Source organism: Mucor mucedo (assembly GCF_025094135.1).
Source record: "Mucor mucedo strain NRRL 3635 chromosome Unknown EV154scaffold_120, whole genome shotgun sequence".
NCBI classification, from domain to species: domain Eukaryota; kingdom Fungi; phylum Mucoromycota; class Mucoromycetes; order Mucorales; family Mucoraceae; genus Mucor; species Mucor mucedo.
In genome coordinates, this window is record NW_026252404.1 from 1 (window position 1) to 13,025 (window position 13,025).

The following is a 13,025-nucleotide window of genomic DNA, read 5'->3' on the forward strand; positions in this document are numbered from 1 at the left end:
CCTTCTGCTACGCCAGAATATACGGTAGCATTAACGCAGTTATGAATCATCATACCCACCACCACCAATTTCTTCACACCTTTACTAAGCAAGTGTTGCTTCAGATCAGTGCCAACGAAACTGCTAACTTCCTGTTTCACTACAATTTTTTCGGTGGGCAAAGGCTTGACAATGTCATGAATTTCAGAACCGTGCGTGTTCTTGATGAGAAATGGATAATCCTTTTCTTGAGAGTCTTTGATGATATGCTTGACAAAGATAACTTCTTTTCCTTCTTGTCGGAATTTCTTGATCAATTGGGCACAGGCTTGTGCAGTTTCAATTGGGCTGCAGGTAGGAAGGTTTCCATCGGGAAAGTAATCGTTTTGAACGTCCACAATAATAAGAGCTTCTTCAGACATGTTTCGTATATACAAAGGAAGTAAAGATATTTTTTTAGCTATTTAGTCTATTTTTTGACATTTATATACTGAATTTTGACGGAAGCTAATTTCTCCGCGTGATTCTATTTGCTTATGTTTGGCATAACCTGTGGCTTACATGTTGTCGATTACAAATAATTTCTCAAGCAGTCTCGCGGATATGGAATTGTTGATCTAAATAACAATAATTTATCTAGAATCTTCTTGGAGTTGAAAGATCTCTCAATGTCATGGCCGCCGCAAATATTTCATTGTGTACGTACAAAAGTAACAAAAAGTATAAAAAAAAGTGTCACTCTTTAATTTTCATAAAAATCTTTCTAATTTGAAATGTCATATCAAAGTGGGTTGCTTAAATATTTTCATATTGTAAACAACTAAAGGATAAACATGTCCTCAGTAGATTCTCTATTTGAGACTTCCACCCAGCCATGCTGCTCTTTTTCCAGTATCCCTGCTAAGACCCGCTGCTCTTGGGCATTGGTGCTAGTGATTCTCATGTTGTATATTGTGGGCAGGCAGCATGAGTGTTCATTATAATCAGGTTCTATGTATTTAAAGATGGTTTATTGGAACATATATATTTAATTTTTTGGGTCAGGATGTGCTTCCACCTTCTCGTGGTCTGGCCTCTTCAACCAACTTTTTTCTTATAATCGGCGACTAGGAGAATCACTGTTGTTGCTTTACTTTTTTATTTATAATAAAGTCTTTTTTTGTTTGTTTGCTCTAATATATAATTATGTTCTGTATACGATCGGTAAGTATCATTGACTTAAGCTGAAGATAGAAGCGATCAGGAACATGTTTTATGTAAGCAGTGATACAACAAGGGCTTTGAGCTGTATATTTTTTAAAAACCAGCAGCGAAACCCAAAAATAGAAAACTAAAAAGAAAAAAAGTCTCTTTTGAGATACGATGTATAAAAGACTTTTGGCATATTGTATTATAGGGCTCTTTATTGTTGCCTTTGTCTTTCAACTCAATACGTACATTTCTTTTATATCCATTACAAAACCTACACCGCTGCAGCATGAACGATACCAACGAGATTACACTACACTCGTCACTTACGCAATTACCTTGATGACTGGTTCATCTATTTTACTCTTCGTGTGTTGGTTCCAACAATACCAGACTAGAAGAAGTAAATTACTAGGTCATCGTTTAGAGGAAGTTGCCATCTCTCGACTACAACGATGGCTAAGGTACGAATGGCGCACATTTTCCTGTTCTTGGTGTCTCCTTGACATTATAAAAATTACCAGTCTATGTCTACTTAATGGCTGGATTCTCTACCGAGACATGGATAAAGTAGTCGAGCATGTGGAAAATGATCGAAACATGTATTTACAAACACTTGCGAACCGGACAGCGCAATTAGCCATTACGAATATAGCAGCCAGTGTGGCTTTATCAGCCAAACTCTCGATAATTCAACGGTATTTTTATGGACCGCAACAAACGTTACACTGGCATGTCTGGTTCGGACGGTTGGGATTATTACAGGCGCTGTATCATGCCACGTATCAGTTACAGTTCAATTATGAACGACAAGGGAGCGTAATTGGAACGGTGACGACGAATATTCGACATATCACGGGTACATTGATGTTGACAGCCATGATGGTACTGTTGTTTGGATCTCACCCGGTTGTGCGATTATTAAGCTATCGGTTGTTTCGATGGACGCATATCAGCTCATTTTTTGTGCTGGTTGTTTTTGGATGCTTACATCATTGGTCATTTTATTTATTTTATGTCACGGTACTTGTGTTTTGGGTGACGGATCAAATAGACCGATCATACAGCACCAAATCATGCAAGGTGGAATCATTACCTGGAGAGATTGTGAAATTAACGTGCCACGTACCGTATCACTGTGATCAAATCCTGCCGGGTCAATTTATATTCATCTCGTTCGGTTCAACCTCTTGGATCAAGGCTTGGTTTCATTCTCACCCGTTTTCGATATGTAGAATGGATGGAGATCGGTTCGTGTTTTATGTTAAAGCGATTGGTAATAATACAAGGTATTTATATCAACTGGATGGAGACACCATACAAGCTAGAATTAGTCGACCCTTGGGCAGAGGATTCGAGTTTGAGGATTATGAAAGTGTAGTGCTGGTAGCGGAAGGGATGGGCATTACACCGTGGATATCCGTGTTAGATCATTTACAACATGCGACTGCAAGGACGAGACGGGTCCATGTTATTTGGAGTGTTCGAAGTATTGATACATTTTATGCATTTGAAAAGGAATTTAAAGAGATGAGTGATATCGAATTAAGAATGCAGTTGTATATCACTGGATTGATCGATCCCGAAGAAGATGTCCATGTGCCAGATCATATCCAAGTGGGGCATCGACCTCAATATCAAGAAATTCTGACAGAGATACAGCAGGAAGATAAGCATAATATTGCGATGGGCATATGCACACATGAAGAAAGCATGGTTAAAGTTAAAAATATAGGATTATTTTATTCTTGGGAAGTGAAAATGGAACGATTTGAATTATAATAAACATTTTTTAAATTCTGCTTCTAAATGGTTGCATTGACTAATGACATTTTTACCAATCAAGGTGAGTCTACTTTCTCTTGTTTCGTGGTCTTCCCATGCATTTCCCTCTACTAGCGACAGTTGATCATTGGCTACCCCTTGAATGATGTACTTTTTGTTTGGATTTTCCTGTAGGTACAATATGCCCTTGATTCTATATATTTCGTACTGAGTTGTCGTGTTTTTAATGAAGAGCTGCACAGCTGATGGATCCACAAAGTTACCGGAAGCCAGCAACATGGTTTGTTCGATAGCAGGGTCATGCTTTTTCAATGCTTCCTCATTTGTTTGTGTCACGACTGCATGTTCAAGATCGAGAATATCCAGATCTTCTAATTTAGCAAAAGTGGTAGTATACAACTTGACATTTGGATTATGGCCACGAATAAATTTCTTCATGTGCTCTAATTCCTGTGCTGATACAAGATCTGCTTTGTTTAAGAGTACAACATCAGTGTGTAACTGTGCCAGTAATTCATTCTTATAGTGACTGGGTTTTGCTAGCTGAGATTGATGAAAATGTTTGGCATCCACCAAGGTGATGATTCCATTCACATAATAGTTTTTCACGATATCATCCGTTCCCTTTCTATCTGCACCCTGAGTAATTAATTGAAGTATAGGAGTGGGATCTGCTAATCCGGTTGTTTCCAAAATAACATGCTCAATTGACTTTTCTTTTGGTTCATGATCATTACGCATAGCGATTTCCACAAGTGCATTGATTAACTCTCCACTGGAGGAACAACAAACACAACCCCTACTCTAATTCTATTAGTGAAAAGTAAACAAATAATAATATCTTTACTTTACATGCCAAATTCATACAGATTTTGTATGTCTTCTATTTTATCTCCATGCAGTATCTCGTTCTCGATACCAAAGGCTGCAGCAAACTCATTCTCAATCACTGCAATTCTTTTCTTGTTGGGAGACTGATGATTGGTGTTAAGAACTCGATTTAACAGTGTTGTCTTTCCCGCACCCAGGAATCCAGTAATTATAGTAATAGGAATACGAGGCATATTTTAAAATTAATTTTTTTTTCTTAATTTTTTTTCCTTCTTTCCCCCACCCCTTTATATAAGCCAATTCTTTGATTATTAATGGTGTAGTCAGTTCACAAATTAAACTCAGCGCGAATTTGTAATGCTTTGTTCCACACACCCAACACACACAAAACAACACCCACATAAAAAAAGTCTGTGCGTCAAAAAAAGCTTTTTTTTTTGTCTTAATAGGAGAATAAAAAATAAAAAAATGTTATTGAAAATGGAACTTCTCTTTCATCATGGAATCATCGGCTATTTGGACGGTTTTGAGGGTCATGCGGATAGCTCAAAAATGAGAGGAAAAAAAAGGAGACAAAAGGGAAATCGAGCCAGCAGATGAATCATTTAAACGCCTGACAATAAATAATCCCTTTCACGCGTCATAATCCAAAATAAGATAAAATCCTCTTTTTTTTTTTTTTTTTTTTTTTTGTATATTCTTCTCTCTTTCTCTCTCTCACTTTTTTTCAATATACATCATAAGAAATAAAAATGGTGGCTCAGTTACAGAATGAAAACATAAGCAAGGTAAAAAAGACACATACACCGAGGAATGAATCGTTATTAAAGATACGCGATTTACATAGATGATCTATCGATTAAAGACGCGGTTGGCATTAGCCAATTTCAAAAGGCAATATGGATATGAAAGATATGATTTATACACTTTAGAATCCAGTCTTTTAAAATCTAAAAAGAAGCCTATAAAAAAGACCAGACATCGCTACTATCCAACACACAATCACCATGGACACAAATCGACCGTGCCGACATCGTTCCAACACCAGCAGCAACATCATCATCACAGGTCATCGTTGTATCCAAGGTACCCATTATCCGAAAAGCGTAGTACATCACCACAGCAACACCACACATCAATTATACCCACTGATGAAGACGCAGCAAACGTATTAGTCATGCTACACAATATGTCTTAACACACACACACACACCAGAAAATATATATATTTAGAATATATATTATAATTCTCCTATTATTTATTTTACCACAGACACTGTTTAATCTACTCCCTCCCTCTCTAAATCCATTTTCTTTATACCATTTCTCCCCCCTTTTTGTTGTTATTGTTGTTGTTGTTCCTCTCTCTCTCTCTTCTTTTTTATATAACATTTATACACAATGAATAAAACAAACAAAATATTAAATCATTATCATTCACCTATCGGCTGAGTTGTAGTAATAAATCACGCACGCGTTTTCGAATCAGGGCGTTATCACATACAACACTTGTAGCTACGTAGGGAGATTCAACACGTGCAGACCCCAAGACATGAATCACAGGTTCATCGTAATGGATAGGAATCCGATTCTATATATGTCATCTTTTTAACTTTTTTTTTTTTTTTTTTTTTTGCTTGTCGCACATCCATACTTAGCATACCTTTTCAAATAATCCAATCACTCGTTCTCGCTGATGATCAATCCATTCCTGGGTAAATTCATCGTCGGCTTGATATTTGAAAAAAGAGTCCATTAATTTCACATCTATCTTGTCTTTGTCATCGACTATTTTATCAAGAGAATAAGTGCCTGTTGTATCAAAGAAAAAAAAAAGTAGGACACTTTTACTTTACTTGAAACTTTCTCAATGTCGTGATTCATCACGATGATAACGCGTTGTTGATCCAAGTCATACAAGACTACGTTCTTTGTGTCCGGGTCAATCGTATATAAGTAACCTTTTACCGGCACTTTATTGCTCTTGATCGTAATGGTTGTGCCATGTCCCACGAATGAAACTATTTGTTCTGGTGTAAAAGAATACATTTTTGAGAAAACAAAAAAAATCGAAAAACACACACACAAAACCGTACAAGAAAGTCACTTGATTGATACTCCGTGTAAAATAAAAAAAAGTGCTGCATTTATTTATTGTATCTTTGCCTCTCTTTTGTTTTCTTCTTTGCCTTGGTACTATGGATGGGAATACAGCATTATACGCATTTGACCCGTATAGATTTTTAGTGTTCATGCTGATATTCTATATCATCCCTTATCCTATTTATAGATCCATTGCTCATTATTATTCTTGGGAGACCAATGAGAAAACCATGTCGAGGCACTGGAGTGACCTCGTCAATGGTGTTTCTTATGGTCTTATCCTATTTATCTTTGGAAACTACACCCATACTCTAGGGTGGGTTACTGTAGCGGCATTTATACCTTCCTTGTTTGCCTATGCTTTAATTGCCGAATTGCCTTTTACTAGGACGTCTTTACCCAATATCAAGCACTGGCCTAAGGGTATGTGGGTTGTTTTTATCATGGCTGTTTCGTAAGCATAAATTACATGAGTGTTTGTAACGTACTAGACTCACAAAAGAAAAAAAAATAGTGTTATTTTGGCTTTTGCAGCATATCATATATATTTAGGTTCGTTGCTACCTGCTCCCTTTCTCTTTTATTACGTGTCAGCCTTGGTGATACCTGTAGCGATTTTGTGTTCTGGATTTGCATTACGCGCTGAAGTGAATAGCAATTACTGCCGAAGCCGAATCGCCAAGTGGAGGAGGAAAAGAGAAGAGGTTACGGAAACCACGAGTTTGCTTGAGACAGTGAGTCCCTATTCGAGACGGATCTCGATTCACCTGCATCATTGGCAAATATTTTACGTTTTAGCCTTCTTTACACGCTTTGATCATATTGTCTCACAAATCGGGGCAGGGATTGTTTTAGCGTGTTATATGGAAGGAGTTTGCGCGTGTAAGTCACACATTTCCTGTTTTTTCCTTGTTACTCACTTCAAACTTAATAGATGGTTATGATGCATTGGTCAATGATGATTAAAAGTATAAAAATATAATTTTTTTTATTGTTATTATTACTATTATTATTGTGTATTGTTGTTGGGTGATGATTGTTTGGTACATTGGAGAGGATTGGTATTTATATTTACATAAGGGGATATTTACATGTATGATTAGTTTTTTTACATTGTGCACCAACGGGATTGCAATACTTGGTCAATATTGAAACGAGACTCTGGAGTTAATGAGAGACAGCTTTTGATGAGGTCTTGTAACTCAGCAGAAAGGTAAGGTGGCATGTGGTAATCTCCTTGCATGATCTTTTGTTGAAGACGAAGGTCATAATCATCATGGAAAGGTAACTTGGCAGTCACCAGGGCATATAAAATTACACCCAAAGACCAGATATCAGTGGATGGACAGGAGATGGCCTTGGCAGACTTGATCTGTTCAGGGGCTGCATAAGCAAGAGAGCCGGCAGCGCAGTCCAACTCGTCAAGAATCTCTGGTGATAATGGTAAATTCGTGACTGCATTTAATTTTAAGGGTTGTTGACAAAGAGCAAGGCCGAAATCGCATAATTTGACATTGTTGTCTTGGTCAAACAAGATATTTTCAAGCTTTAAATCTTTATGGCAGACTTTGGCTTCCTCGTGCAAATACTGAATGGCTTGAGCTAACTGAATAAAGATGCGGCGTGCTTCGATTTCAGACATGGGCTTCTTTAATAAGTCTAATAAGCTACCGCCAGAACAATAATCACAAATCAAAAAGGTAGCTGAATCAGTCTCGAGTACTTTGATCAGACGGACGATATGAGGATGATCTAATAACTTCCAGATGGATAACTCTCTTTCGAGTCTGTAGTCTGTTTCTTCAGTATGGAAGGACTTCTTGATGATTTTGATGGCCACCTTTTGACCATCGGAAACACGGAATCCTTTACGGACAGTAGCAAAACCACCATAGCCGATGATTTTGTCCAATACATAGTCATCAATTTCATCACCTTCTCTTTCATCGTTCACTTGCTCCTGGTTGACAGGTGAAAGAGCGAAACTGGCCAAGAATGAAGCTGCAGGAGATTTAATGGTCTCCCAAGATTTGCTGGACATTTTCACATTGGGCTCAAATGATTGGCTTGGACGATGAATCTGACATTTGTTGCGAGAAACATCTGTTCTTGCGGTAGGAAATGACTTGCTGGACTCGTGTAAACATGTGGCGACAGAGGATGTACTGGAAGAAGGTGAGGGGAAAGGTGAAAGGTTGTTCTGTCTGTTTAATAAGACGGGAGATACAATGGCATGCGTTGAACCCTTTTCATAAAAGGAAATACCCAGAGGGTCTGTGTCAATATGAAGTGGCACAGCTTTCTTTTCCTTATTGAATTGACATTTGTTATTATTGTTTGAGAACATGCAAATTATGAGATATATAAAAAAAGTTTGATTTATTTAGTTTTAAAAAGAAGAAGAAGAAGGAAAAAAGGGTGAAGGAAAAAGTTTTTTTTTATATTTTTTTTCATGTCTTATTAAATCATGAGCCTGAATTCAAAAGATTCCGATTTATCCAATCAAATGATATCCTAAGGTCTTATCTGCATCAGTACTATAAAAAAGTTATCTTTTTGTGTATATTTTGATATCTCGACCAATAAAAATCTTGCATAATCAAAGATAAGAAATATCAAAGCATATTATTCTGTTGGTAGATGATAAGATCTTTTTTTTTTTCCCCTTTTTCTTTTTGCTTGTCTTGAATCAATATAAATATGATGTGAATTATATATCATAGCTACGTTAACATTTGCTGTTCAATGAAAAAAAAAAAAAAAGCTTTTTTTTTATAGGTGGTATCCCCGATTTTTCCCGAATATATATTTGCTGGTAAAAAAAAAATCATTCCCACCCAATACATCACATGGTCCTATCTCTCTTGTTGTTTATTATTCCTAATTAAAACGCCCATTTTTTTTTTTTTGTCACGACTGTCAGCAATTTTCTTACGTCACATTCGACACATTGTTTGGCTACATTTTAGTAAATCACACGCCACACAAAATAAATTTTTTTACCCATTGTGCCTGAACGCTAACCCAAGATTTACCTCTTTAGTCCTACATTAAAGTTCATCTGATCTGCCTTCTTTCTTTCATTTATGGAAAATATACCCAGTTTTTTTTATAATCACACATTAGACTCACGCACACGCGTTTTTTCCCCCCAAAAGATCCCATTGCATTATCTGTATAGGAGAGAAAAGACTATTCATTCTGAAAAGGAGATTGACAATAGTCCTATGACGATTCAAACATGAGACTCCTTGTTTTTCGTTACTATTCCAAAAATAAATTTTTATGACTCTAATCTAAATACAGCACCCAAACGTTCCTTTCCAAATTCAAAATTATATCCATTTAAACTAGTCCCATGTGAATGTCCATTACCCCACATGTACGCAGTAAAACATAAATACTATCACACACTCTCTCTCTTACCTGCATTTATAATATATATCCTTTTCACCCCCAACTCCCCCTCCTAAATTTTATTATAACTAGTCATTTTTCCAACTCCTTCTTTTTGTGTAAGGAGTCCCCAACCCGTCCTATCCCGCTCCCCCTCACCAAGGAAACGGGGATCATCACCAAGGTAACACACAATGGCAGAACGAAGCTAAAATTCAACCGGGCGGAGTTCGATTCAGCTGTCAGTTTATATATTTCATAAACGAGCTGAGATGAACTAGAGCCAATCACATGCTTGCTCCAGATAAACATCGTCTTGTGTTCCCGTCGGGGAATTTTTTTTTTGGTGAATTTTAAAAAGTAACTCTTTAAGAAAGTGAGCACATAATCCCAAAAATGGGATTCTAATGTTCTATACGACCATGTTTCATGTGTGTGATGCGTCATGATGATTGAATGTGTCTGTTGTCAACTGCGGATGATGATAGGATATGCAGCAATGGGTCAATGAACACAACTTGGGTCTCGATTGTTTATAGGCCTATATCAACCCTTGTCATTGTTGGATCCTAGTAAATGAAAGCTTTTTTTTTTCATTACGCAATAGGTCACTGCTCGGTATGATATACATATAACATGTTCGATTGTAAAGTCGACCAACTATTTAAGGTGTTTATGCTAAAGCTTCGGGATTGCCAACAAAAAAAAAAGCTATTTCCAATATATGACTAGAGGTAGCATGTAAACATTGACAATGATCTAATCTTTTTTTTAAGAATTAGTCTAATATAAATACGTTTCGAAAATATGCATTGTTATTGAATGATAGGATATGGCAAGACTAAAAATAGAGGTAAACGAATTCTGCTTATTTTTAAACCGGATTTTGTCGTGATTTTCTGTTCAAAATATTGTGGCTAGTTGTTAATACAAGTATAAATAGCCACTCTTGCAAAGCCACGTAAATCAGATCACTGTTATGTCATATCAGGTGCTATTTTGATAATAGTCAGTGAATAAAGTATTCAATCTTGTATAAAGTTTGTCCCTCAAGTAGTGAATTAAAATAGAGGAACGCCGCTATTGATCGAGTTGATACTTATTTCGGATTAAATGTAAATTGGCTGCACAAAATTCTCGGGAAGCTTAATCGGGAACTCTGTGCCTACATTTCATGCATTTGTAGATACACAGAATTTAAAGCTCCGAATTTAAAGAGTTTTTTTTTTATCTAATAAATATAATTGACTATTTCGCATTTGATTGTCTAACAAGATTCAGGTTAGGTAGTGTTTGTTCATGTGCTGTTTCAACGTTAAATAAAAAGTTTATCCATCTATACAAGCTAATCAGACTTTGAGAAGAATATTTACAGCTTTATTTTATAATCTTCATTTATGTCAAACAAACAAAAAAATCACTCGAGTGTAGTTACACGAACAAATCAAAGAAGTGATAAAAGTTGAAGCTATCTCTTTAAATACTCTTCTGAGTAACGACAACACAGAACATATCGATACCATTAAAAAAAACAAATTAAATTACTAAAGTGAAAAAGAAACCAGATCTGGCGCAATTAAGGTTCTCGCATATTTGTACTTGCAGGACATTTTATTAATCTTGTCGGATGGTCGCCGAATTATGCCCCCCCCCCACTAAAGGGATCGACTGGAAATCATTGTCCCACATTCTATTAAGATACAGTGCGGCAAACAATTGCCCGTTTTGAAAAAAATAAATGGCGATTTCAGAAAAACATTATGGGCAAAGTTCGAATTGAGTTCGTATTTGACTTGTTATACAGTCAAAAGTCTGGTTAATTGTTTAAAAGATGAAAAACAAGATTAAATACAATAGATCAGTTTAAATCGTAAAAAAAGAAAAAGAAATAGGAGCAATCACAGCTTCAATGACGTGGACTTTTTAAATTTCGCAACAGAACAAGAAAGCTATATGTTAACTGTGACTATGCGTAACCCGTAGTGCCATAACCCTCAACTCTGTTCTTATTTCTCTGTCTTATAATGTAACCAAAGTCGTTCAGACCAGGAACCAACCTCATTTGTAAAGAATAACAAAACGACCTCTGGTATTGAATGTCATTACTAAAGCTATACTAACTTTAACCAATAGATACATTTTGAATCTTGTAAATGGCTAAATGCAACGCGCAGTGATCTTGTCCTTGTTCTTAGATCAGCTGAAAAAAGCCCCATAATTGACATTGAGTCCCAACGTACTGTGGACCAGAGATTCATGGAAAGAGTCATATCATTTCGTCTTTAGGCGAGCAAGAAAATTGATGCCATCTTAACCGTTTTAATGTATGCACCGAATTAGTCCAGGAATCTGTGAAATAAAGGTTGAGAAAATATGATGATTTGCCTTGTTATAAAGCCTGTTCATATTTTTGGGCAAACTAATGCTGTGTTATAGACAATAATAGTATCCAAAATCATATTTATTTGCTGCTTTCGGTTTATTCATAACCAACCAAGATATATCAATTGATCTGGCTTCAAGAAACACCGACCCAACTAGATATATGCTACATCGTAAATCCCTCGATGTCTACCCAAAGATTCTTGAGTGAATGAACTACAGCTACCGAACGGCGTCTATTACGTGAAATATAAAAATGTATTAAGTCTTTTGAAAGACGACAGTACATCGAGAAGCAGCATACTAAACTATGTATCAGCACACAGTCCGCCGATGCTGGTATATTAAAGTAGACCTTTAATGATTTTATGGAAATTAAACTTTTTTGTCGTGGAAATAGGCAGAGCAACGATGCTTGACCTGTGAGACACGGATACTATTGCTTACATATTAATGCTTTATAAATACGCAAAATCATTTTTTATGTGTATGACCGTCAAAAAAAAAAAAAAGAAAAAACTTGTCTAACACCTAAACACTTATAAGCAAAATAACTGCAGACTAAAGTCGTAAGGCGGTTGCGTGGTTTGGTGTAAATTGAAAAAAAAAGAGTCAATCCACCTTGTGTTATTGTCTAATTCAGGGATTTATTCTATACGCATTAATAAATTGAAAACTACAAATTAAAAATAAGTATCAGCATATTTTTAACATTAATGGCGTGTATAGTTGGTTGAGCTTTTGGAGCTGGTACCTTATTATTACCTTTTATTATGCTACTCTTGAAAGTATGGCAACTTTATTATATTATTTAGGCACTTAATATAGCTCACTACTATATTTATGAGAAATTACAGTATTACCAATAAGCATGGAAATGTTTTAATAAAGATGATATCTTTTGAATGTTTGATGTCTTTGTTGTAGCTGATTGACGCCATTGATGCCACTTACAATGTTAAGGCCTATTAAAAAGTGATAAGGACAGTGCTACACATTTTAAAGACTACTGCCACCTTACTTTTTTTAATAATCGTTTAAATGCTGTCATATAATGAGGTTTGAACAGAATACTCTTGATGCTCAGGTTCACAATAAATTTAAACAACTCTTGTTGCTTGATATCATAGTAAATTATATGTCATTTATAGTCTTGTCTAATAAAAACTCTCTGGTTATTAACGTACAAACTATGATTAATATTATTAAATATTCTCCCGCTGTGTTGCAGTTTTTGAAGCAAACAGTTTCCACCATCACACACCATTTAGAATGATGTATTTGTAACTATTAGTCTTATTATTTTCTTTGATATGAAGATTATCGGGCAGAAGAAGTAGTAGGAGTAAAGTCCGGCCAAG

At 36.0% G+C, this 13,025-nt stretch overlaps 8 protein-coding genes across 8 annotated transcripts; 3 read left to right on the top strand and 5 right to left on the bottom strand.

Annotated features, from left to right (window-relative positions):
• Positions 1-11: 11 nt before the first annotated feature.
• Positions 12-401, bottom strand: EV154DRAFT_428480 (Isochorismatase-like protein; the record flags this gene model as incomplete). The annotated part of the gene is made up of 1 exon (XM_051596419.1): positions 12-401. A coding segment is annotated over one exon (390 nt), but the record flags the coding sequence as incomplete, so codon positions are not given.
• A 1,366-nt stretch (positions 402-1,767) lies between these two features.
• Positions 1,768-2,949, top strand: EV154DRAFT_539978 (uncharacterized protein; the record flags this gene model as incomplete). Its single annotated transcript, XM_051604386.1, has 2 exons — positions 1,768-2,285; positions 2,457-2,949. The coding sequence occupies 2 exons, from the start codon at positions 1,768-1,770 to the stop codon at positions 2,947-2,949; spliced, it is 1,011 nt and encodes a 336-aa protein (XP_051453220.1).
• Positions 2,950-2,972: 23 nt separating this feature from the next.
• Positions 2,973-4,447, bottom strand: EV154DRAFT_606056 (CobW/HypB/UreG, nucleotide-binding domain-containing protein; the record flags this gene model as incomplete). The annotated part of the gene is made up of 3 exons (XM_051607513.1): positions 3,805-4,447; positions 3,024-3,751; positions 2,973-2,989 (listed from the first exon to the last, which is right to left on the bottom strand). Exons 1-3 carry the CDS (start codon positions 4,014-4,016, stop codon positions 2,973-2,975), a joined length of 957 nt encoding a protein of 318 aa, XP_051453221.1. The 5' UTR covers positions 4,017-4,447.
• An 88-nt stretch (positions 4,448-4,535) lies between these two features.
• On the top strand, positions 4,536-4,981 carry EV154DRAFT_485651 (uncharacterized protein; the record flags this gene model as incomplete). Its single annotated transcript, XM_051598771.1, has 2 exons — positions 4,536-4,571; positions 4,631-4,981. The coding sequence occupies 2 exons, from the start codon at positions 4,536-4,538 to the stop codon at positions 4,979-4,981; spliced, it is 387 nt and encodes a 128-aa protein (XP_051453222.1).
• A 243-nt stretch (positions 4,982-5,224) lies between these two features.
• EV154DRAFT_485652 (uncharacterized protein) lies at positions 5,225-5,832 on the bottom strand (the record flags this gene model as incomplete). Its single annotated transcript, XM_051598772.1, has 3 exons — positions 5,225-5,374; positions 5,447-5,595; positions 5,640-5,832. The coding sequence occupies 3 exons, from the start codon at positions 5,830-5,832 to the stop codon at positions 5,225-5,227; spliced, it is 492 nt and encodes a 163-aa protein (XP_051453223.1).
• Positions 5,833-5,958: 126 nt separating this feature from the next.
• On the top strand, positions 5,959-6,852 carry EV154DRAFT_606059 (uncharacterized protein; the record flags this gene model as incomplete). The annotated part of the gene is made up of 3 exons (XM_051607514.1): positions 5,959-6,340; positions 6,401-6,768; positions 6,821-6,852. The coding sequence occupies exons 1-3, from the start codon at positions 5,982-5,984 to the stop codon at positions 6,850-6,852; spliced, it is 759 nt and encodes a 252-aa protein (XP_051453224.1). The 5' UTR covers positions 5,959-5,981.
• EV154DRAFT_523068 (kinase-like domain-containing protein) lies at positions 6,849-8,301 on the bottom strand. The gene has a single exon (XM_051603060.1). It carries the CDS (start codon positions 8,231-8,233, stop codon positions 6,995-6,997), a length of 1,239 nt encoding a protein of 412 aa, XP_051453225.1. The 5' UTR covers positions 8,234-8,301; the 3' UTR covers positions 6,849-6,994.
• A 516-nt stretch (positions 8,302-8,817) lies between these two features.
• On the bottom strand, positions 8,818-9,729 carry EV154DRAFT_555094 (uncharacterized protein; the record flags this gene model as incomplete). The annotated part of the gene is made up of 2 exons (XM_051605251.1): positions 8,818-8,844; positions 9,442-9,729. The coding sequence occupies 2 exons, from the start codon at positions 9,727-9,729 to the stop codon at positions 8,818-8,820; spliced, it is 315 nt and encodes a 104-aa protein (XP_051453226.1).
• Between the last annotated feature and the right edge of the window lie 3,296 nt (positions 9,730-13,025).